Source organism: Cricetulus griseus, chromosome 7 (assembly GCF_003668045.3).
Source record: "Cricetulus griseus strain 17A/GY chromosome 7, alternate assembly CriGri-PICRH-1.0, whole genome shotgun sequence".
Classification (NCBI taxonomy): Eukaryota; Metazoa; Chordata; class Mammalia; order Rodentia; family Cricetidae; genus Cricetulus; species Cricetulus griseus.
The window spans coordinates 111,626,381-111,651,977 of record NC_048600.1 but is presented as its reverse complement, the minus strand read 5'-3'; the positions used below and the strand labels follow the sequence as shown (position 1 = coordinate 111,651,977).

Below are 25,597 nucleotides of genomic sequence, written 5' to 3'. Positions count from 1 at the left end.
AACTACCTTACAATTTAAGTTTATGATTTAAAATCTTTAAAGGTCTATGTTATATTATCTTATGTGTATGAGTGTTTTATCTGTATTTGTGTGTTTACACCACGCACGTGCCTGTTGCCTTCAGAGTTCAGAAGAGGGCATCATATTCCCTGGGATTGGAGTTACAGGCTCTGGTGAGCTGCCATGTGGGTGCTGGAGTTTGAACCCACATCCTCTGCAAGAACAGTGCTCTTAACTGCTGAGAGACCTCTCCAGCCTCAAGTCTACTCTTTACAGAAAGTAGCATAATAGTTTTGTTTAAGGTACACACTTTTAGTCCCAGGAGGCAGAAGCAGATAACTCTCTTGAGTTATATATAATTTGAATTTTTGGAAACTTTAGCTGTGCTGTCAACTTTGGAAAAAAGTATCCCAGTTTACCGTGTTGAGTTGGCATTGTACATTAACAGCCATATTGGTCTAGAAATGTTGAACTTAATTTTTTTCTATCTGTATAGGGGTAACACAGTGTATTAAATATGTAAGGTCTTATCTACGTGGGTTTGATTACAAAAACTGATAAAGTATTCTCTAAATAAAAAAAGAAAGAAATAGAAGACAAAAAAAAAAGAATCTGCACCATAAGATTGTAAGATTTCATCTTTACAAAGTTGTAGAATAGCTAAAGTGGCTACAATGAAAACAGTGTCTGGAGTGTGAGTGAGGACTGCCTAGGAAGAGGAAACCCTTCTGGGACGGTGGAAACACTATCTTTTATCCCTCTTCTCCCTCTCCTCCCCTCCCCTCTCCTCTTCTCCCTTGTTCCCGTCTTCCTTCCCATCCCTTCCCCACGGAGTCTCAGGCTGGCCTCAAACCCACAGACCTCAGACGCCCGAGTCATAGGATTTACGGACACGAACACCTCCATCTGGATATTGATAGGAATTTGCATTACATACGCATATACACTTTTGAAAATCATTAAAAGACACAGTTAAAATAAAAGCAATTCCCTGCATATAAATTTTACCTTAAAATCTTATAAATATAGAATTTTAATATTGCTTATGATGTCAAAGGGGTAGAATATACTGATATCTCTAACTTTTGGAATTTTATCTGAATTGATGAATGAATAGAGCAACTAATGGGGGGAGTGGTATGTGATGGAATAAAACTAGTTTCTAGTTGTAACACGTCTTTCTCTGTCCCGCCAACTCCTAAATAATGACATGGAGACTTACTCATTATGAAAACTCTGCCTTAGCTTAGGCTTGTTTCTAACTACGTCTTGTAACTTAAACTAACCCACTTCTATTAATCGATGTGCTCTGACGTGTCACATGGCTTGGGCTTTTACTTCTCCTCCCGCTTGTCCTGCTTCCTCTCCGTCTCCACTGGCATCTCTCCCCACACCTAGCTTCATCCCTCGTCTCCTCTCTCTGCCCAGAAGTCCAACCTAACCTCTTCCTGCCTAGCTATTGGCCCTTCAGCTCTTTATTAAAGCAATCAGAAGGCGCCTTGACGAAGACACATCTTCACAGTGTACAAAAAGATTATCCCACAACATCTAGTGTCACAAAATTGTAGAATCCAGTTGGCGAGTAATGGGTGCTCATTGTATGTGCGTCTCTGTTCTCTCCCTTCCTTCTCCCCTCCCTATTCCCCCACTTTTCTTTTATAAACCTTTTATTTTTAATCAGGTCTATGTGTGGGTATATACGTGTGAGTTCTGATGCCCTCAGAGGCAGAAGAGGATGTTGAATTCCCCAGAGCTGGAGTTACAGGTGGCTGTGAGCCACCTATGTGGGTGCTGGGAACTGAACTCAGGTCCTCTACAAGAACAGTGTGTGCCCTTAATCGCCGAGCCATTTCTCTAGTCCCATTGTTAGTTCTGTGGCCCTTTCCAGGTTAGATCTCGTTATGTAGGCCATACTGGGCTCCCACTCACAGCATCAGATATAGGAACAGATTAAACGTGTGTGCCATCGTGCCCCCAAGTGACCCGCTTTTTCTATGGTCTCTAAAGAATGAATGGTTTCAGAGTGGCGATGCTGCCTGGATAATTCTTTCCATTCCCCTTCTAGCACCATTAGGGGGAGCATGGAGGAAACGTAACTGCCCAGAAAGAGGAATTCTGCTGCTAGGTTTTACAGAGCCAAGTCCCCATTCAACTCAGAACACTCAGATCCTATCGAAATGTGTCCTGGGTAGTAATGTCTATTCCCTTTCTTTTTAGATACACAACCAAATTCGGAGCTGAAAGGCACCGAGGAGCAGCCTCTGCCTACAGGTAATGCCAGGGTTTTGACATAGAAGCACACTTTTAATCAAAAGCACCAAAGAAAGAGGGGTGCTTTTATTCTGGTTACAGTAGAAATGCAATGGGAAATCAATACAGTTCATTTTGCTGATAAAATACCTCTTCCACTAACATCATAAAAGTATGATGGGGGTGGGGACTGCTTGGTGACATAGCAAATGAGGACCTGAATTTGAACCCCCAACACTAGGTGCAGCAGCAAGTACCTGTAACTCCAGCACTGATGGACAGAGACAGTTGGATCCCAGTGAGCTCCAGGCTCAATGAGAGACCCTGTCTCAAAAAGTAAAGTGGAGACAATAAAGGAAGGATCCTGAAATGATCTCTGGCCTCCATACACACAGGCTTGCACACACACACACACACACACACACACACACACACACACACACAGACACACAAACATGCACACACACACAAACACACACACATACAAACACACACACACACAAACACACACACACACACAAACATACACACAAACACACACACACACAAACATACACACGCACACAAACACACACATACATAAACATACACACACACACACAAACACACACACACAAACACACACACACACACAAACACACACACACACAAACATACACACAAACACACACACATACATAAACATACACACACACACACAAACATACACACACACATACACAAACATACACACACACACACACACACACAAACACACACGTGCGCTTGCGCTTTCTTTAGCACTAGAGTCAAATTACATTCCAACTAATGTTGATCATTGGATTTTTGTTCACTTGATTGTTGTTTTTTTAACTAAGTGATTTTGGTAAAGATAATAGCTTAAATTTGCATGGTTTAAGCTTCACTTTAGATCAGTGGTCAGCAACCATTTCTGGAAAATGGCCAGAAATTCATCATATAAACTCTTCCCCAGATCCTTTATTGTTGTTTTTAATAATCCTTGAGAATGTTGAAACCATCCTTATTCCTAGACCTGTACAGAGCAGGTATGATCAGGCCAAAGTTTGCTGACCCCTGCTCTAGCTTAGTCAGGGGGAGCTTCATTTAATTCAGGCCAGCATAGACCATAGAGTGAGTATGAAGCTAGCCTAGGCTACAGAGAGAGATCCCGAGTTTTGTTTTGTTTTGTTTTCGAGACAGGATTTCTTTGTAGCTTTGGAGCCTGTCCTGGAACTCACTCTGTAGACTAGGATGGCCTTGAACTCACAGAGATCCACCTGCCTCTGCCTCCTGAGTGCTGGGAGTAAAGGTGTGCACCACCACTGCCTGGCTGAGATCCCCGTTCTTAAAGCACCAAGAAATGAAATGAAGGAAGGAAGGAACTGGGTTCCATTATGTTTTGCATAGAATCACACTTGTGATATAAACAGGAAGAGAAAATAGGTTTGGTATGCAGAAGTTTCTAGGTTTCCTTTTAGGAAAGCATTTCTCATAGTGGGTTATATCAACGTGGTCAGGCTGAACACATTAATACTTGTTGGGCATGAAAAGCAATAGCGTCCTACTGAATGTTGTGAGATACATCAAAATAGCTCGGGAAGCAGAGGCAGGTGGATCTCTGTGAGTTCGAGGCCAGCCTGGTCTGCAGAGTGAGTGCCAGGACAGGCTCCAAAACAATACAGAGAAATCCTGTCTTGAAAAAAAAAAAAAAAAAACCCAGATACAGCAAGAAGGGCCTAGGCCCTCCCCCAAATGATATGACAGACTTTGAAGGTCCCTGCTGGAGAGCCTCACTATCCCTGGGGAGGAGTTGGGGGTGGGTTGGGGGCGTTGGTAGGGAACATGGGAGGATGGAAGGGCAAGGGAATTGGGGGGGTGGATATGTAAATATGAGTAGTAATTAAAGATAAAAAACAAAAAAACCCTAAAACAAACAATGAAGAAAGAACAAAGAATAGATGGATCATGAGCTTGTTATAGCGCAGGTGAAAGCAATATTCACAAGGGTTGTACATGAGTATCATCCACAGTTCTAGACTTTGAGAGTTTCCACGTCTACTTCCTGGGGATGAGGAAAGTGGGCACTGTTTATCAGTACTGGAGGCTGAGCCTGAGCTTTAGTGGGGAAACTGGTGATCGTGGCCGGTGACCGTGATGTGGAATTCAATGCCTAGTTACACAAATCCCTTCAAGTGGACTTCTTCCTCAAAACTCCCTTTGTCTTTTAGAAAGCCCAGAAGCCTTGAGTGACTACAGTTTAAGCAAACCTCATGAAGCAGAAAATGTGGACAGTACAGAAGCCCCAACCAATGAAGATGAAGATGCAGGAGGTAAACCATGCCAGGCAGTGAAAGCTTCATGGTTACAGATGTAGTTAAGGTTGAACGTGAAGAAGACCTTGCCAGCAGAAATCTGTATCTGTGGGTTTAGTGAAAATCAACTCAGATTCCTTCACTTGATATATATTTGCGTTTAATAGTTTGTTGCAAGATGAAACTAATATTGGTGTGGGGGAGATGACTCAGCAGCTAAGTAGCCCTGCTGCTGTTCCAGAGGGTTCTAGGTTGGCTTCCCGAAACTCATGCCGGTGGCTCTGTCACCAGTAGCTCCAGGTGACCTTCTGGTCCATGGGCACTTGCACAGATGTGGCAAGTACACACACACACACACACACACACACACACACACACACACACACACACACACGTGTATTACACCAATATGTTGAAATTTTAAGATACGCATTCATTGTTCACACTATGTTAACTTTAAGACTAGTTATTTGCCAGGTTTGGGGGGAACATGTCTATGATTGTAGCTCTTGTGTAGCTGAGTCAGGAGGATCATGAATTTAGGAACATTCTGAGCTACATAGCCAAAGCAAAATATTCATACCCTGCCTCAAACAACAGAAAACGAAAGATGTTTGTTTTACCATTTTCCATTTAAAAATAGCACACTTTCAGAGTTTGGAGCACTTTCCAACAGCCAGTTCGCTAAAAAATAACTAGGTAGCTAACAATTCAATTCTTTTTAAACATTTTACTTATTATTATTATTATTATTATTATTATTATTATTATTGACAGAGGTGTATGTAAAGTTCAGAAGAACTGCCTGTAGGAGTCCTTTTTCCACCATCAAACTCAGGGTACCAGGCTTAGTCTCAGCCACCTTTATCTTTTGAGCCAGCTTGCTGGCCCCTATTTCTTTTTCCTTATTTTTTTTCTTTGAGTGTCCCTGAATGTCCTAGAACTCTCTTTGTAGACCAAGCTGGCCTCCAACTCAGGGATCCACCCACCTCTGCCTCTGAGTACTGAGATTAAAGGCATGCACCACCACTGCCTATTTCCTGCATTCTTGATGGCCTGGCATTAGGGGTCCTACAGATCCAGGGGAAGACTGCCCGTCTCAGGGTGAGACTATTCTGAGAGAGTATGATGGTCTTGACTGGGAGGTATATCAACTGTTTTATCTAGAATGTTCCCCTTGGCAGTTGTAAGGTGAGTTACATGGACTGCTTCAGGTTAAACAGGCTCCTATCCAATGCTCCAAGCTGGTAGTTCCCTCAAGAATAGTCAGTGATTGTTCCATAGTGAGCTGTGGGTCCTGTATCAGCCCACACCTGTCTGACCACTGTGCAACATCTGGAAAGTAAAGTGCTAGAGGGTTTTGCTCAGGGTAGAGTGTGTGCACTTACCACATGCAAGGTCCTGGGTTCAATCCCCAGTCCTAGAAAGAAAAAAAGAGTCAAAATACTTCCCCTAAATAAGCCCATAATCTACCCTACTAAGGGTTCATCAGCAAGCTGATGGCACTGACTTACGAAACAAGGCCACTGGGTCCACACTCTGCCCCTGGTTTCATTTCTTGGTCTTGTCCTCCCATACCTGGACCGCTTTCTTGACATTCCAAGTGTGCGTGCATGTTTGCATTTGTGTGGGCAGGCTGTGTGTGCAGAACATGAATGGAGGCCAAGGTGAATATTGAGTATTGTTATTGTTCGCTCCACTGTATGTTGAGGCAGATTCTCCCGCTGAAGTCAGAGCCTGCAAATTTGCTAGTCTGGCTTGTCAGTTTTCTGGAGAAATCCCCATCTCTGCTTCCTGACATGGGAATTACAGCTGGGCTCCCACTTCTGCCTGCCATTTACATGAGTGTCGGGGGGTTGAACTTGGGGTCCTATGCTTTGGCCACTGCTTCGTGTCTCCAGCCCATGTCCAGATATATCCGAGGTGGTATTTTGTTCCAGTGTGATTTTTTCCCTTTAAGGACAGCTTGGAATCTAATATCCAAAGCTCAGGCCAAATGCAATCTGAGCTTGGTCTGGCTTCAAGGCCTGGCCCAGTACATTCTTCTGCCTACAATCTAACCACTGCAGTAGCAGCCAAAGGGTTATAGGTCATACTCCTTGTCTTCCTAGTTTGCATTTCTTGGGCATCCTGTGAATCGGCCCCTTGGGAGTTGGGCCCATTGGCAAATTTCCTTTACAAGTTCATCAGGACACCACTGCTGTGGATCCCTACCACAATAACAACAGGGCCATTTAGGAGCCAAAGTTCCCATACTCGCTGCTTCCCTTTCATTTTTTTTCTCTTTCCAAGCCACATGCTTCTAAGAGCTTATGAGGTGTCAGACAGACAAACTGACAACCAAAGACAGTTGGATGTCTATTCAGCTCTGGTGTTAATTCCCAGAGTTCTGACAGACACCATGGGTTAAGGCTTCTATCTTGTAAGGCTACCCCTACTTCAGTCTCAGCCAAATACAGAGACATGTATAGCCTGGACAGACGCACAGACATCACCTTACTTACTGTTAATGGTTTATTATAAATTACTTGACTCAGAAGTAGTCAAATGGAAGAGAGCACAGGACAAAGCATAGGAGGAAGCTCTCTCCAGGCATGCCTCCTGACCAGGGCCTTCATGTATGCCCAGCCGGGAAGCTCTCATCCCCAGCCCGGAAGTTCTCAAGCTCACTGTCTAAGATTTTATTTGGATCTGCAGCTCTTCATGGACTTTCCCAGTGATCAATAGTTCTCATTGGTTTCTCTGTAGTCTGAGGTATCTCAGGTTCAACCTAAGTAACCTCATTAGCATAAATTCATGAATATTGGAAGGATTTGTTATGAACCACAACGTAAGTTATCACTAAAATAACACAGGGCTTTCAGGAATTGAGTGCCTGGAAGACAGAACAGGAACCAAAGTCCAAATGCAGCTTTGCACTATACTGCAGTCTGTAAGGTTGTTGGAAGTAGAAAGTCAGAAGAAAAATTTCAAAGACAAAAAAGCACTTTTAGGCTTTGTGTGTGTGCATTGAATCTCAGCACAAAACGCTGGTTTAAAATCTCAGATGTTATAACTGTGATGACAAATCTCATCCACTTGCTTTATAAATGTCACTCAGATCTCATCTAAAATATCTTCTCTTTAGAGGTTTTCCTAATAACATTTTTTTTGGGGGGGGTTGAGACTTTGGAGGCTGTCCTGGAACTAGCTCTTGTAGACCAGGTTAGTTTGGAACTCACAGAGATACACCTGCCTCTGCCTCCCAAGTGCTGGGATCAAAGGTGTGTGCCACCCCCCTCCCAATAACATTTTAACACAATGTTGCATTTTATTCTGTGATGACACCCATCACAGATAACTCTGACTTTTATTTGTTAATTGTTTTTCCCCTTCCACTTTTTATTGACGGGCACTTAGGACTTCTTTTTCACTACTAGGTACCTCACCCATAGCAGATGTGCAATAAACGTTTGTTGTCTGACTAAATGCAAGTCCCGGGTAAAGTATTTTCTTCTCAGGCCCTTTTTCTGTTGCCTGATTGTTCAAGAACAGATCTTGAGTTCCTCGTCTAATAATTCTGAGATTCAAATCACAGCCTTAGCTCATATTCCTGATCTGCCGAGCTGTACATTAATTTGTGCCAGTTTTTAACCACAGAGTCAGAAAACACTGCTGTGCAGGATGTGGTCATAAGTGCTGAGGGAAGGCACACGGTGTTTCTGATTCGGCAGCTTCTCTACGGTGACATCCATCGAGTCACGTTCAGGAGGAGATAGAGCAGTGGCAGCTGTGCCCGCATTTCTAGGTTAGGGCTCCTGAGCTCTGGTAGTCAACACATCAAGTTTGTGTTTGGGGTAACAGTAACCTCTCTCTATACAGCAACTAGCCTGGGAATTGATAGTCATGTTAGAATTTCCTCTGAGTTCAGAAAAAGCTCTGAGTTAGTACTCCAACATAAGCATGAAAACAGATAATATCCACACAACAGTAAGAATTTAAAGCATGAGAACACACGCCTGTAATCCCAGTACTCATAAGGCAGAGGCAGGAGGATCTTTGTGACTTTGAAGTTAGCCAGGATAACAGAGAGTTCCAGGTCAGCCTGGACTACACAAAGAGTTCTAGGCCAGCCTGAGATAACAGAGAGTTCCAGGCCAGCTTGGGATAATAGAGAGACTTTGTCTCAAGCATAAAAAACAAAATAACCCACCCAAATGTTGTAAAGTTTTCTTCGAAAAAACTTAATAGAACCAGGTAGTGGTGGCTCACACTTTTAGTCCCAACACTTGGGAGGCAGAGGCAGGCAGATCTCAGTGAGTTCAAGGGCAGCCTGGTCTAAAGAATGAGTTCCAGGACAGCCAAGACTGTTACACAGAGAAACTCTGTCTCAAAATACCAAAAAGGAAAAAAAAAAGAAAGAAAAAAGTTAGTAGGATAGTATCAGTGTTGAAAGATTATTCCATTTGTTCATGATTAACTTTCAAAGTGACTAACAGAAGATTAATGTCAATACTGTTAGTAATTTGCCTTTGAAAAAAGGCGGTTACCAGGGCACACTGCTTTAAAAAAGAAGATAATCGGTACGTTCAAATTATATGTGCCAAATTTATAAAATTGAAAGGGAACATTACCTGGGAAATGGCACGGGCCTGCAGCTCCATAATTGAGGAGGCACAGGCAGGAGGCCTAGGCTGAATGATATTTTCCTCAAATTCATTGTCTTCGTCAGCAGTGTCAGCGGCAACAACAACAAACATTGACAGGCCAGTGTCGAAGGTAGAGTTAGGATTATATTTATAAATCATGATTAGGGAGATGTAGCAATAATGCCACAACAATTATAGAAAACAAACTTTAGAGAACTCTGTATATTCAAATTTAATGGGAATATTCTTTGTTTTGTTTTGTTTTTCTAGGCAGTGTTTCTCTGTGTAACAGCTATAGCTGTCCTGGAACTTACTTTGTAGACCAAGATGGCTTCAAACTCACAGAGATCCACCTGCCTCTGTCTCCTGAATGATGGGATTAAAAGTGTGCACCATCACCGCCCAGCATGGGGACATTCTTTTTAATGTTCTTTGAAAGTTTGTAGAAGCTAGGACCTATCTGGAGTGTGTTAAATTCAGACTAATTATGAATGTGTTTAATTGAGAACTTAAAAATGAAAAGAAATGTCCATCTTTTAAGTTTTCAGATATTAGTGTACAATCTCACACACTTGTTTCTCACTTAACAAACAATATACTTTTGTTTGTTTGTTTTTGCTTTTTCAGACAGAGTTTCATTGTGTACCTCTGGCTGTCCTGGAACTCTGTAGATCAGACTGGCCTCAAATTCACAAAGAGAGATCCACCTGCTTCTGCCTCCAAGTGCTGGGATTATAGGCCTTTTTGTTTTGTTTTGTTTTGTTTTGTTTTGTTTTGTTTTGTTTTTGAGACAGGGAGCCTATCCTGGCACTCGCTCTGGAGACCAGACTGGCCTCAAACTCACAGAGATCCACCTGCCTCTGCCTCCCGAGTGCTCGGATTAAAGACGTGCGCCACCAATGCCCAGTCATTATATATATATTCATTCTCGGGAACCCAATGCAGAGGTTGGCTAAGCTTTTATCTGTAAAGGGACAGATAAGAAATATCTTAGGCTTTGTGAGACATATAACCTCTGCTATAGACTTCTCAACTTTGCTGATACAGTGTAAATCAGAGGAAATATGCAAAGGACTAGGCATGGGTGTGCAACCAATAAAACCTTCTTCATAAAGACAGATTGTGGGTAAGAAACTGTTTGTGTAGACATTTTAAAGAGACATCAGTAAGGGTTATAACTGTTACCATTCCTAAAGTTAGAAAATATGTCCCTAATAATTATAGCTCATACCATTGTAATTTACATACTTAAACAGAAATAAGATCTCATGTACATTAAATGTTATGTTAACATTTAGTTGCTTCCTCCTTTATTTCTGAAGACAAAAGTCTATCAGCTAATATACTAGTACAGTTTACACCAACTCAAGTTTCTTCTCCTGTGAGCCTTCTTAGACTGCCCAGCTCTCCCACAGAGCAATCTTAAAACTGAGTTTTTTGTAGTATGTTTAGTTATAATTGTTTACATGCCTAATTTTATTTTACTTGGAACTACTTTGCATATATGATGAAGTTTAACCCATTGCATCGTAAACTTAAAATTAAAAAAAAGGCCTATGTGCTGGAGAAATGACTCAGTGGTTAAGAGAACTAGCTGCTCTTCCAGAGGACCAAGGTTCCATTTCCAGCTCCCACATGGTGACTCACAATTGTCTGTAACTCTTATTCCAGAGATCCATGCCCACCTTTGGCCTCCAAGGGCACCAGGCATGCAGGCGATGCACAGATGTACACTTAGGCAAAACACTCACACACAGACATATTTTTTTTAAAGAAGCCTAGTTGCCAAACTTACATTTTTTTTTTGAGATAATGTCTCACTGTGTACCCCTGGCTGGCCTAAAATTCACTGTGTGGACAAGACTGGCCTTTAACTCACAAAGATCCACCCATCTCTGCCTCCTGAGTGTTGGAATGAAAGGTGTGTGTGCCACCACATGCAGAAATTCACATCCCTATGAAATGGTGTTAATCCAACTGGAGTGAACAACAGCACAAAGAATAAGAAGGTTCAGACTTATTTTTGCAGTGCAGTCATTGGTATATAAGTATAGTTGTTACTTATCTTTTCTTGATATTTGGTTGCAACTGTCATCAGACTAATCTTGAGCAGTAGAAACAGCCCTGTCCAGCATCCTGTGAATGTATCTTAGCCAGCTCTCCCAACACAAAAAACATTGGGATCCTCCTTTTGGATCAGAAATGCCAGTGAGATTTGGTGATGAGACAGGGTCATGGTGGATTTCTTAGTTAAGGTGAGGTCACACTGGGTAAGTGTGGCCCTAACACCAATGGCTGTTGAGGTCTCGGTGTGTTAGTGTGACCCTCCAATAAGTAGGTTAATGTAACCCTAATTCCAGTGGCTGGCAAGGTCACAGTGGGTTAGTGTGGCCCTAACTCCAATAGCTGGAGTCTTTGTAAGAGGAGAGGAAGTCACATAGAGAAGAAAGTCCTGTGACGGTAAGTAGAGATTGGAGTTGTGTTGCTACAAGCAAGGCATGCCAAGGATTGCCGGAGCCTTTGGAGGGACCATGCTCCTTCCAACACCTTCAGATCTGTGGAGGAGTAGATTTCTGCTGTAATATGGAATGAAAGCCCTGGGAGGAGGACTCAGAAACACAAGTGTGCAAGTGCAGCAGGGTGAATGCCAATGTGACAGGTGCTGACACCACCTTTACAGTTTGCATAGGCAGCTGCTCCAGAACTAATGACTACTGAACATACAAAGAACTGCGTTAGTCAGTTTCCATTGCTATAACAAAAATACCTGAGAAAAACAAAATTAGCTGGGTAGTGGCGGCACACGCCTTTAATCCCAGTACTCGAGAGGCAGAGGCAGGGGGATCTCTATGAGTCTGAGGCCAGCCTGGTCTCCAGAGCAAGCTCCAGGACAGACAACACTTTGTGTATGGGTTATGCCTCCCAGTTGACTGTTTTACGGGATTCCTGGATGTGCAAATTAATTGGTCTCCATTTCTTGTCCCTTCTCTCGGGCTCTTTTCCTTCTGTTTGCTTTGTCCTATTCCAATGTCACTTTCTGTTTTCTCTTATTAGATTATATTACTACCCCTTGAGAGCCCGTTTGTGTCCTAATGAGAGAGAGGGGGTGGATCTGAATGAGAAGAGAAAATAGGGAGGAACTGGGAAGAATAGAGGGAGGAGAGACTTTTCAGGACATGTTATGTGTGATCTTAAAAAGTCTATGTTCAATAAAAGAGAAGCAAGAGAAAATTAAGGGAAAGAAAACTAAAGATAAAGCGAGGAAAGATAGCACAAGCCTGTAATCCTGCTACTTAGGAGGCATAAGTAGGAGAATCAAGAGGCCAAGGCCAGTGCTGACAACAAGTTTGAAGACCCTGTCTCTAAAAATCAAAAGAGAGCAATAAGTGGAAAGGTCAGTTTGGGCTTGCAAGTTCTGCAGTCTCAGCCCCGGCTGCTTTCCCCCATCACTTTGAGCCCATGGCAAAATAATCATAGTGGAGCCTGCAGTAGAACGAAGCTGTTCATTTCATGGTAGTCAAGAAGCAAAAAGAAAGAGGAGACCCCAGTAACCCCTTCAAGGACTCCCCAGTGACCTACTTCCTCCACCTAGGCCAGTAATGCTGACAGGTTAGCAACTGAGCTTTAGCACCAGGCCTTTGGGCAACATTGTGGTTCCTAGTCATAGCAATGGCTGATAGGGACTGTAAAAAACGAGGGGGCCAGTAAGACAAAAAATGCAGGATGTTGGTGGCCTAACTCAGTCTCCCTGAATTTCCAAAGACGGAGAATAATTCTATTGCTCAATGCACCTAGAATCACAGCCTCCCAACATGCACTGTCATGGCAGATGCCTTCCGTTCCTAAGTGGGAAGTGGCAGAGGCAAGAATCCAGTTTCAGATGAGGAAGAACTGGGGGCTCTGTCTTGGCTTTTCCAAATTCTTCCCACAGAGTCCCTGTCCCCTCAAGGTCTCATCTCTACCCCTCCCTCCCCCCACCACCCCTGGGCATGATGATGTCAAAAGTGATCCCGTTCTAATCCCAGTTTCCAGTGACTTTTGTTTGGGAGTCAGTTCTTTCCTTTCATTGCTTGGATCCCGGGGATTGAACTCAGGTGGTCAGGCTTGGCAGCAAGCTTCCTGGCCTGCTGAGCCATCTTTCTGTCCCTCAAAGTATTTATTTAGGTCTTGCCTGGTTCCAAGAGAAAATTTGCATTCAATACTTGGTTGGCAGGCCTTAAATGGTCTCTATGGTGACACCTTGAGCAGACTAGTTTAAAATAAAGATGGGAGCATAGAAAGTTTGTTAGAAAATAAAACAAAACAAAACAAATCAATCTTTTCTTCCTTAGAAAACAGCTCCAAGCCTCTGTAGCTTTCCATTGCATAATTTCTTGTTTGGCGGAGGGGGTGGGAGTGGGGGATACTGGAAAAGGAATCCCATTGTAGTTCAGGCCAGCCTGTAACTTACAATGTAACAAGTTAGCCTTGTCCTTGTGGCAATCCTCCTGTCTCAGGCTCCTGAGTGCTGAGATAACAGGCCTATGGCATACACATCTGGTATCCATGCCATAGTCCTGATCCTTTGTGACGCCTACAATCATCTGGTGGTCATAACAAACACTAACACAAGTGACTTTGATGCTGCCAAAGTGAGAAAAAACAAGTCACCTTTGCAGTTCATGGATGCTAATTATGCTGAGTGTACATGTGTGGGAGGGGCGGCTGGAGCAGCTGGAGAGACCGAGTCAGTGCTCAGTGCACGCAAATGCCTGCCTCGAAAGGAAATGCCACATTTTATCAATATATTACATCTCTTGCGCCCAGAGCAAGGCTCACCGCTTATGGGATGCAGGAGCTATCTCACAACATCAGCAATGCGCCATCACAGAGGTTCTCTTTCTGAATGTGTTGTGATGGGCCGAGAGTCACAGCTCCCACTGTCAACTTGTGGCTGTGTCAGTGGTGAGACCAAGATGTCTTTCCTTGCGTCTTCTTGACAGAAAAAAAAAAAAAAAAAGCATAGCTGGGTTGTCTTTCTTTTTTTAGGCAACCCACCCACGAAACATGGTGAGGTTAAAGGAATGTGTAGGTATGCATTTAGTGACTGCAAGAGAATAGACGGTTGAAATGGTTAAAATAGAAATCAGCCCTCTGTTCCTAGGGGCTCACTGGAGATTGCTGCCTCTTTTCACAGTGGTCTCTGAGGTATGGTAGTGCTGGCGTCTCTCCCTGGTCGGGCTAATGGGCACATGAAACACCCACAAGCTGCTCCTGCCAAGTGAATTCTGGGCTCAGATGAAGTTTGGCATTAGCTAGGGCAATGGGGCATGATGGCTCCTGGTGCAGTTGGATACCACATGAAGGTACCCTACTCAGGGCCAGAGGGAATCCCAGTGGTCTGCCAGAGCCAGCATGTAAGTCACTTGTGAAATTTTCAGGAATTTTGTGAGCTGGCAGGCTTCATTTGGTAGCTGTGGTGGAGTATTGATAGAGCTGAAATGTACAAGATTTTCCCCACCCTGTTGTTAACTATTAAGTATTTACCAGCTTACTGCTAGGGATTGAATGACTCCTGCCTGGTGCACAAAGACATTTGTGTGAGACAAAATCTCTATATATATAGGAAGTAGAATGCAGAACTTATAAAACATAGAGAACTTACGAAACAACTTCAAATTTATTGTGAAGTTAGTGAATATACATGGTGTGGGCATATACTGTCACAAAAGGCACAAAGCAAGAGCAGAGACGTTCAGCTTGAACACAGTGGCCATGACATTAAACTTAAAAATCTTTAAAGACTCCCACAGCAAATGCTCCCTACCCACTCCCATGGGATAAGAGCCAATGACCACCATGTTATACCTCCATTTTGATTAGAGTGTTATGGCAAGGGCCTGCTACAGTTTATCATACCCTAAAGAGCCATTGTCCTCCTCCTCCTCCTCCTCCTCCTCCTCCTCCTCCTCCTCCTCCTCCTCCTCCTCCTCTCTTCTTTTAAAGCAGGGTTCCAGGCTGGCCTATAACTCATTTTGTTATTCGTGCTGGCCTCACACAGTGATCCTCCTGCCTCAGCCTCCCAAGTGCTAGGATTATAGGCACATGCCACAAACCTATTTGTATTCTTTATTACCAGAGTTCTGGACAGGTAGTAAATGTCCATGTTTGTTACTTTTGTTTCTGCCATCCATCCATCCATCCATCCATCCATCTGTTCATTCCCCCTGCATTGTCCACTAGTGCTCAGTAAACATTTGTTGTTTGATTAAGTGAAGAACATGTAAGGACATCTTGGCCATGTGATTTGGGGGGGGGCTAGGGGTGCAGCAAAAAATGAAAAATTATTTTCTTGTGTAAGTTTAATGAGGAAACATACAGCAAGATGCTTATAGTGTGTAATAGAGGATTACAGTGTGTTAAGAGCGGATCATTAGGATAAGGTGGGTTTTTTTTTTTTTTCTGTTTTTTCAAGACAGGATTTCTCTGTGTAGCTTTGGAGCCTATCCTAGCACTCACTCTGGAGACCAGGCTGGCCTCGAACTAAGTGCTGAGATTAAAGGTGTGTGCCACCAACGCCCGACAAGGTTTTTTTTTTTTTTTTAAGATCTTATTTATTTATTATGTATACAACATTCTGCTTCCATGTCTATCTGCACACCAGAAGAGGGCACCAGATCTCATAAGGGATGGTTGTGAGCCACCATGGTTGCTGGGAATTGAACTCAGGACCTCTGGAAGAGCAGTCAGTGCTCTTAACCATTGAGCCATCTCTCTAGCCCTAGGATAAGGTTTTATGGGGAAGCAAACTAGAAATAAAAGTTCATGGGGAAATCCTATAATTTTTTAAAAAGCTTATTTAAATGCTTGTTAATTTATGGCAGGATAAATCACATAACTAATACTGGTGTCCATTTGATACTTTTTACATATATTAATTCATTTACTGTGTGTGGTCAGAATGTAACTTGCTGAAGCTGATTCTCTTTCTACCATGTGGGTTCCACAGACTGAACTCTGGTCATCAGCCTTGGTGGCAAACACCTTTACCCACTGGGTCATCTCGGCCTGAATACTTTTAAAAAGATGTAGTGACAGTTCCAGGTGTATACCGTCTAGGGCTGATGGGTCACATACACCCCAGGATAGCTATGATGTGGCCCAATATGGAATCCTAAATTTACTTAAAATACTGAGGCTTTTTGTAATTATTTTGTAACTCAATTGTGTGAGTCCCAAATGTGAACTTTGAACTTTGTAGGTGATGAAATTGTATCACAATATTAAAAAATTAGACATACTCAGAACCATCAGTATTTATCACAATGAAATATTTGTGGTTTTGTTTAAGAGTAAACTATGCCAGGTAGTGGTGGCACACAACTTTGATCCCAGCACTAGGGAGGCAGAGGCAGGCAGATCTCTGAGTTCAAGGCCAGCCTGGTCTACAAAGTGAGTTCCAGGACAGCCAGGACTGTTACACAGAGAAACCCTGTCTTGAAAAAAGTAAACTATGATGAAAAATCATCAATATCAATTGGTACCCTCTTAATGTCTCAATGTATAAGAGACAAGCATAATATTTCCAATTTCCTGTAAGGACACTTGTGAAAAGGTTTGGATGCCAAGTCATTGTTTGTACAAAGCATAGCATAGAGGCAGCTTTCACTTGAGCCTGAGCCGATTTAAAGGTCTAGTGCAGAAATTCACAGCCTTATGTCTCAGGATTTGAGAAAAATCTCTTGGTAGCTTGTTATGTTTCATGTTCATAGACATGCATACATTTTAAGAGGTCCACAGCTCAGAAAAGATAAACAAGATCTAACCAAAGTATGTAAAATCGTAAGGCTCATTTTTTGAAGTATTATTTATTTTATGTGTATGTGTATGTCTAAGTGTGTGTATGTGCAGATGCCCATGGATGTCAGAAGGGGATGTCAGATCCCCCGGAACTAGGACTACAGGCAATTGTGGACCCCTGATGTGGGTGCTGAATTGAAGCCTGGTCCTCTGAAAGAGAAACCAGTGTCCTTAATTACTGAGCCATCTCTCCAGAGCTCTTGACTTCAGTGTTTTTTGTTTGTTTGTTTGTTTGTTTGTTTGTTTTAATGATATTTTCATGTTGTAGTTCCAACATAAAATCTTGTTTTCCACTTAGATAGAGAATAACAGATGGACCTGCCCCTCTCTCCTTTTCTCCCCTCAGTGCTTGGCCTTGAACCGAGGCCCTTGCTCAGGTCTGACAAGCATTCTACCCCTGAGTGACTTCCCCAGCCTGACCCTTTCTCTTCTACAGTCCTCAAAACTATGCCAGGACAATCTTAATTTTACCTCTTACTGATCAAGACTGCTCGTTTTTCTTGATTTTGGTGGAAGAATGTTTTGGGTGCCTTAGCCATATGAAAACGATGGGTAGAAATTTGGAAAACAATATTTAAAAACATAGTCATGTTCCCCTGACTGGTATGTGATCTTTTCCAGCATCTAACCAGAGGCCTGACAATAGGCTGACAGAGCACTCCAGCTCAGAGTTGGCAAAACTACATTTAAAAGTGATTGACTAACTTCCAGGGCTTTGGGTTTTCAATTGTCTCACATACAGCAGAATGAATAAAGATGTCAGAGGCAGGCCTGAAGGAGGACCCTGGTAATCCAGCCCTTGGTGTATAACCTTCAAACACCAATAAACAAGATTAACTGGGTTTAACATGTGACCTTTCTCGTTTTGACTGGTAAGCACAGATGTTTTCTCATTTAGCTGCCTGGTTGGAAGCTGCCCTCACTGACTGAAGTTGGAGCTAGATTTGAGGTTGCAGGGATGCCAGTCTTCAAAACTATACACTTCAGCGATTGATGCTGTCTAAACAGTAACATATGGAGACCCACGGTTTAATAATTAAAAATAATGTGTGACCTTACCCATAATAAATTTGTTAATTATGTCAACCAAAGAAGTAAAAACGGGATCATGATAGATATTTCGCTATTTTCGTCGGTCTGGTGGCATTAAAGACAGTGACAAGATTTGTTAGAGCCAGCCCTTCCGCACCTGCGCCTGCAGAAGCAGAAATCCCAGCCAAGCCTTTGTTACCCTTTGGTATTCCTCGAGGAAGTGCAGAACAGCCCTGGAGAAAAATAGAAAAGGCTTTCATTAGCTTCTCCTAAGTCAGTATAGGCCCGTGGCCATACTTCCTACCCACCAAGCTGCAGAGATGACTGTGTGGTCCTTTTTACTCTTTGTTGACTGAATCTCAGAACCATCTCTGGCATTCAGTTTTCTTTTATTTTTTTTTTTTGTTGTTGTTTTTTTTTTTTTTCTTTTTTGAGACAGGGTTTCTTTGTGTAGCTTTGGAGCCTATCCTGGCACTCGCTCTGGAGACCATGCTGGCCTCAAACTCACAGAGATCCACCTGCCTCTGCCTCCTGAGTGCTGGGATTAAAGGCGTGTGCCATCAATGCCTGGCACCTCTGGCATTCTTATGTGACTGACCTGTTTCTTAGCTGGCCAGCTTGCTCTTCAGGTCCTCCAGGCTGCACCAGCCCTCTTTCTCTCTCCTTTTTTTTGTCTTCTGAGAACACTAAGCCCACATCCCTGGATGATCGTGTGAAGACTTGCTCACGTGTATTTATCCTTCTGCTGCCTCTGGAGCCAGGGCTGTACCCATTAGTTAACAACCATAGTCTAGCAAAGCACACTAAATTATTACCAAAGCAGAGAGCAAGCAAGTCCGAGAAGCTGTGTCTGTGGACTGTGGCATGATTTAGAAAGAGGTTAGGCACCTGTCTAGAATTGATAACAATATAACTAAGCAGAGAGGTGTCCTGTAAACTCTCAGATTGTGTTAGTCTATTTTCTCATTGCCAAGGAAGGAGTTTGTGTTGTGGTTTTTATCCAGGTATACATTTCATTGAAAAGGACTGGAAATAAGTTATAGAGAAACAAAAAGAGTTAAGGGTAGTGTTGTAAGGATTTGTCATATGGGTCTGATCATAGCTCAGAACAAAACAAAACAAAAAGCTCTTGTCATGAGCTTCTCATAGGGAATGAGAAGCCAAACTCTCGACTTTGAAACAGTCGTTACCAAGGCAGCAGGCTACCATTTTAGTTTTCTTTGTCTATTAGTTATATTTATCCATCCATCTTTAGATTTCTTTATTTTAATACTTATTTATTGTTGCTATTATTTATTTATTATTGGGTGCATGCCACATCCCATGGAGATCAGAGGACAACTTTATGGAGTCAGTTCCCTACTTCCACCTTTACCTAGGCTCTGGGGATGGAATTCAGGTCACTGGTGTGTGTCACAAACACCTTTACTGGAGGAGCTGTCTTATTGGCCCAAGATTATTTTCCTTTTTTTATTTTTAAGCAGTCTTAGTTTAGTTATGATTTCTCTTCCTTTGAGTGTTCAGTGGTGAACCTAAGGTTAGATAAGCAGCACAGGGTTTTAGGCCACCTCTATCACCCTCCAAGTCTTCCTTTACCTGTTTGCAGTCGGCTGTGGTCCTCACCTGCAGCCCCCAGAGGTCACTAATCTGAACTTCATCTCTATGGCATCTCCATCTCCAGACCTTTCTTACAAATGGAATAATAGTAATACAATACAAGTATAGTCTTTCACTTCTGTCTTCTTCTTCTTCTTAAAATAATGTTTTGGAAGTTCATCTGTGTTCTCTGTATCACTGGTTTGCTTCTTTTTTTTGTTTTGTTTTGTTTTGTTTTTTAAGACAGGGTTTCTCTGTATAACAGTCTTGGCTCTTTGTAGATCAGTTTGTAGATCAGGTTGGCCTTGAACTCACTGAGATCCACCTGCCTCTGCCTCCCCAGTGCCGAGACTAAAGGCGTGCACCACCAACGCCCAACTTTTTTTTTTTTTTGACTTGCTTCTTTTTATATCTGAGTAGGATTCCATTGTTAATAGAAAACATTTTTGTTCAGTTCACAAATTGATGAACATAATATTGTTGTGAACATTTTAATATAAGTCTTATGTGAACATATGTTTTCATTTCAAGTACATATTTAGGAGTGAAATTCCAGGGTTGTTTGGTATGTCTATATTTCATTTTATAAGGAGTTTCCTAGATTGGTTACCAATTGATGTGTAAGAAATTACTACAAACCCGGGCAATTTGAAGACAATGCAAATGGTTGCCTCAGAAATATAGACGTAGCATCTCTAGATCCTTTACCTCATAGTTTCTCCCAAGATTCCAATGGAGACAATGACCTGGACTGTCATCTCCTCTGAAGACTTGGCAAAGGAAGAGACAACCAAAACTCACTAGTGGCAGTGGTCAGGAGTCAATCTTAACACTTGTTAGACCAAAGCCCTCATGTTTATTCTGGAGGTTGGCCAGGCACTGGCTCCAATTCCTTGCCGTTTGAACTATCCTACAGCTTACGTATCAGAGGAAACAGTGGGCAAGATCCTAGCCACTATCTTTAACCTAATCACAGAAGTGACACCTCCAACCACTTTTGCCAGCTTCGCTCGTTGGAAACAAACCATCCAGATCCGGCCCACATTTAAGGGGAGTATAGACTACAAGGAGAGTATAGACTAAGAAGGAGATACCCCTGGGAGCCATTGGGGAGACTGCCACAATGCCAAATGGTTTTCCAAATAGGGACACCATTTTATATCCCCCCATCCATACATTTTGTTTTCTGGGTGTCTTTGTGTGTCTTTTCACTTAATCTTTACACCAGGTGTCATTTTAATCTGCATTTCTCTAATGACTGGTGATGACTGTCATTTTTGGCCCATTGTCCATTTGTACAACCTCTTTAGTGAAACGTCAATGCAAATATCCCATGTGCTTTTTAAAAATCTATCTTGTCAATGCTAAGAACTGAATCTAGGGTCTTGTGTACAATAGGCCAGTACTGTACCACTTTAGCTGTATTCCTATCCATTTGTCTACATTCAACTGGGCCATTTGTCTTATTTCTAAATTATGAGATACTTCTGTTGATGAATCAGGATTTTAGTATATCATATCTAAGAAATCTTTGCCTAAATCAAGGTCATGAATATACCACAAGTTAACAATTACGCTTGGACTGTGCAATATCTTGATTAATTTCATGACTGTAAAAACCCTGTGAGACGTAGATACTATCTTTGCCCAAATGAGAAAATTCATAGAAGTCAAATTCTCACTAAAGTCATGAGCTGGTTAATTCAAGGCATTCGATCGTATTTTCAGTTGGAAAAAGAGAGTTAGATTCCGTATTATGCGTTTCCTGTAGCTGTCAGTGCCTATTCTAGTCTTCAAATATGACTGGTCAACACCATCTCTGTCCATGATCATTAGGGATTTCCAAGTGAAACGGAAGAGACATGGACTCGGGTTGTTGGCCACATTCCACTCTGGCTCCGTTCTGTCAGACAGTATTCCCGCCACAGTTTCTGGTTGAGCTGGGATGTAGCTTTGCTTGCAGCCTTCCAGTGTGTGACTGGACAGCTGTTAGGCAGTGGCGCTTCCTCCTCTAGGGATGAGCATGTTCCATTGAGAAGACAGCTTATTCCCTGGTGTGTGTTAACGATGCACATTCACCTAGAAGCCGGCAGTCCCTCCCGGTTACTTATGCTCTCATCTCATTATTTGAATGTCAGAAAGGGAAGGAGGAACAGAAGCCAGGCCTGAAAGTTCAAATAATATGTCACAGATGGTCAGCTTTATATTATTTTTACATATTTTATTTTAGTTAATTTAATGTTAAAAAGAAAAGACAGCTCTGAAATTTTCATCTTTGTTCCCCGCCCCACCCCATTCTGAGAGTTCTTCATATGCTTTGGATCTGATCGCTGTACCTTTACTTAGAAACAATTTTTTGTTTCCACTCTGCTAATGTGCTAGCTTTAGGCAAAACTACAATCTGTTCAATTTTTAAAAACTCCATCAACCCTAATTTTGTACTTCAGGCAAAGAACAGAACGATCGTTCATCCTTCTTCCCTCCTCACCTCCTTTGCTTCTTTCCGTTGCTTGGTAAGCAGTCACAGATCCCCAGCACACGCCGGTACCCAGTGCTGAAGGAGAGCAATGTTGCAGCTACTGGAAGCTGAGTATGGAGGTCACACCTGTAAGCCCAGTGCTCAGGAGGCTGAGAGTTCCAGGACAGCCTGAGTTAGGAGGCTAAACCCTGTCAAGGGCTGGGGGTGGAGGGCAGTTCAATGGGTAGGATGTTTGCCCGAGTGCCAAAACTCTAGGTTTGGTTCCCCAGCACTGCTCTGACTGGACGTAGTGTCATTCCCCTTTAATCCCAGCACTGAAGAAGTGGAAGCAAGAGGATTTGAAGTTCAAGGTTACCCTGGCTACATAGAAGGTCCAAAGCTGGTCTGGATAAAACCTTTTCAGAAAAAGGGGTGGGGAGGAGGACAGGGAAGAAAAATATGTGTACAGACATCAAGCAATACTGTGTAGAGGGGAAAGGAAGATTTCAGGATGGGTGGGCTTGGAAGAAGGGGAAGCTAATCCTCTAGTCTGTTGAGTGTCAATCAAGTATGGGAACCAGGAAGTGATTAACCATGTCTCTAGGCTCAGCGGGGAAATGCTAGCAGCAGGTTTGGCACTCTGCAGCAGTAACAAGTGGAGTCAGAAGAGAATATAAAATAAAAAAGGAAAGAGTTTGAAAAACAGATCTCTTCCCTCCTTGGCCTTGCTGTTATCAGTGAATTGGTTCAGGCTACCTGAGGAATTAATTTATCACTTCCTAGAATAACTAGGAAGGTTATGGGACAGCCTTGAAACTATTCCTAGTCTGTAAAGGAATAAATGTGTATCTGTCCCACCACACACTACATAAACCAGGAACTATATGTGTTGTGGCCATGGAAGACATATTGGTCTGCCTGTGACCCTGGTTTGATATTGTGATAACCAGAAGGTTTTTAGCCAATTTAATTACATTTGCATAACAACTTTTGCATTTTTCTAAGAATTATATTTTAACATGCTTTAAACTTTTGAAAATGCTCTCTCTCTCTCTCTCTCTCTCTGTATAGATGTTCTTGTATGTCTGTATGTTTGTGTGAGTGTTCGACATATATGTGTCTAGTCAGATGTCTTCCTCTATTGCACTCTACCTTATTTATTGAGATAGGGTCACTCACTGGAACCTGATGCAAACTAATTCAGCACTGGCCTGTGAGCTCCAGGGACCCCCTTCCTCTGCTGCCCTGGTATTAGGACCATAGGTGCTGCCACCGCATGTGACTTTTTACATGGATGCCAGAGACCCCCAACTTAGCCCTCTGGCCTGTGCACTTTTCCAACAGAGCCCTCTCCATAGCCTCTAAGTGAATGTTTTAAAAATGATGATGATGATGATGATGATGATGATGATAGCAAAAAGATGGAAGCCAAGCATGGCAGTGCACTCCTGTAATTCTGGCACTAGGAAGATGGATGCAGGAGGACCAGGAGTTCAAAGTTAGTCTGAGCTATATGATACCCTGTCAAAAACAAAATAAAACCAGGCATGATAGCACACAATTTAAACCTTTCTTCAATCCAGGAGGCAGAGGCAGGTGGATCTCTGTGAGTTTGAGGCTAACCTGATCTACATAGTGAGTTTCAGGACATCCAAAGCTACAGAGTGAGATTCTGTCTAAAAGAAGGGTTGGGGAGCATTCCATGGAACTGGAGTTATGGATGGTTGAAAGCCACCACGTGGGTGCTAGGGATTGAACCTGGGTCCTCTACAAGAGCAGCAAGTGCTCTAAACCACTGAACCATCTTTCCAGCGTGTATTTTCATTCATTTTTATGCATAGCAGTGACTGCTCTGAATTACAAATGCCAAATAATATTAATAACAATAGGTGAAAGTAGCCGGGCGTTGGTGGCACACACCCTTAGTCCCAGCACTCGGGAGGCAGAGGCAGGTGGATCTCTGTGAGTTCGAGACCAGCCTGGTCTCCAGAGCGAGTGCTAGGATAGGCTCCAAAGCTACACAGAGAAACCCTGTCTCAAAAAACCAAAAAAAAAAAAAAAAAAAAAAAGGTAGAAGTAATCTTTCTAGATTTATTGATTTTATTATTTTATTTGTATGAGTGTTTTGCCTGCACCACATTAGTGTCTGGTGCCCTCAGAGGTCATAAGAAGGTGTCGGATTCCCTGGAACTGGAGTTGCAGAAGGTTGTGAGCCACCATGTGGGTGCTGGGAATGGAACCCAGGTCCTCTGAAGCAACAAGTGCTCTTAACTGCTGAGCCAGACGAAGATGATCTTCATGCTGAGCAGAAATAAAGGGATGCCTTAGACTTACAAGGCTTTGTGGTTCAGAGGGAATCTTCATGAACTGTGCTCTTCAGTGTTTATGTTATTTCAATGAAGAATTGCACCTTGTGCCAAGGCATTTAAAGAGCTAAGCTGAGCCAGGTCACTGAAACTTCACCTCCTGCTGGGCGCAGTGTATTCCTGATGCTGGAAGTAGCCAATCTCCTCTCTTTTAACAGGGAAGCCAGGAAATGTACTGAAGCCACTGAACAAAATCACTGTTAATATTATGCGAATATTACGTGAATGAACCATGTCAGTTAACAAGGCAAAGATTGATGTCACTGGTAAAACTGAAGGGGGGGGTCTTCTGTAATGGCTAAACTCTTGCATTTGAAGTGATGTGATTTACCCTTACACATGTAGACTTTACAGAGAAATTTAAAAGGTCAATGAGAGCATGTTTTAATGAGAACCTAAACCAATCAAATACCACCCAAACCTGCTCACTCTTATTTCCAAGCTACTGAGATAGTGGAATCTTATCTCTTTGTAGATTGATTCACTTTTTCCAGTTTTCTTGATCTTAAGATGGCCACTCTAAAAATTAATAACTGTCCATCATCATTCTGTCTTTAAAGACAGGAAAAGAGAAATCATAACAGATCCTGCCAATCACTGACCAGAGGTTTCATTTGCATTGAGATTTTACAGTTTCAGTAGTGAAATACCCAAACTCCTCTTTGTTCTTTAGTTCTCAAAATATCAGAGGTTTTTTCTCTCTCAAATTCCTTTATGCATAAAATTGTGAACTGGAAAATGGAAATGACCCATCATTTCAGTGTTTTCATTTCCGATACAAAGAGGCCGTTGCAGGGAAGATGTGCAGACATTAACTTTATAAGGGATGTGTTCTAGCTGCCGGTGTGTGGGGCTGAGCTGGAGCATCAGACTGTAGACGAGACACCTACAGAACCTGCATCTCCCATTTTGCTCTCTCCTACGTCAAGCTTCTAAATCCTATTAACAGCTGTCAAAACCTGGTAAACTATTTAGGTGCTTTCACAATTTGTTTAATTGGATAGTTAGAAAATGGCATGCTAGCAAATCCCACCCCCCCTTTCTTCTAGCCTGGCTGAACATCTGTAGCATTAGGGCCTCATTATCTCTGAATTGGCATAGCAAATCAGCGGCATC

At 42.5% G+C, this 25,597-nt stretch overlaps 1 protein-coding gene across 3 annotated transcripts in view; it reads left to right on the top strand.

Moving 5' to 3' along the window:
• The window catches only part of Ikzf3 (IKAROS family zinc finger 3), a 93,857-nt gene that overhangs the window by 31,705 nt on the left and 36,555 nt on the right, over positions 1–25,597 (top strand). For all 3 annotated transcript variants that reach the window (XM_027424133.2, XM_027424132.2, XM_035447666.1), the window contains 2 exons: positions 2,218–2,271; positions 4,479–4,580. In XM_027424133.2, coding sequence (XP_027279934.1) covers positions 2,218–2,271; positions 4,479–4,580 — 156 coding nt within the window. The remainder of the gene's footprint in view (positions 1–2,217; positions 2,272–4,478; positions 4,581–25,597) is intronic.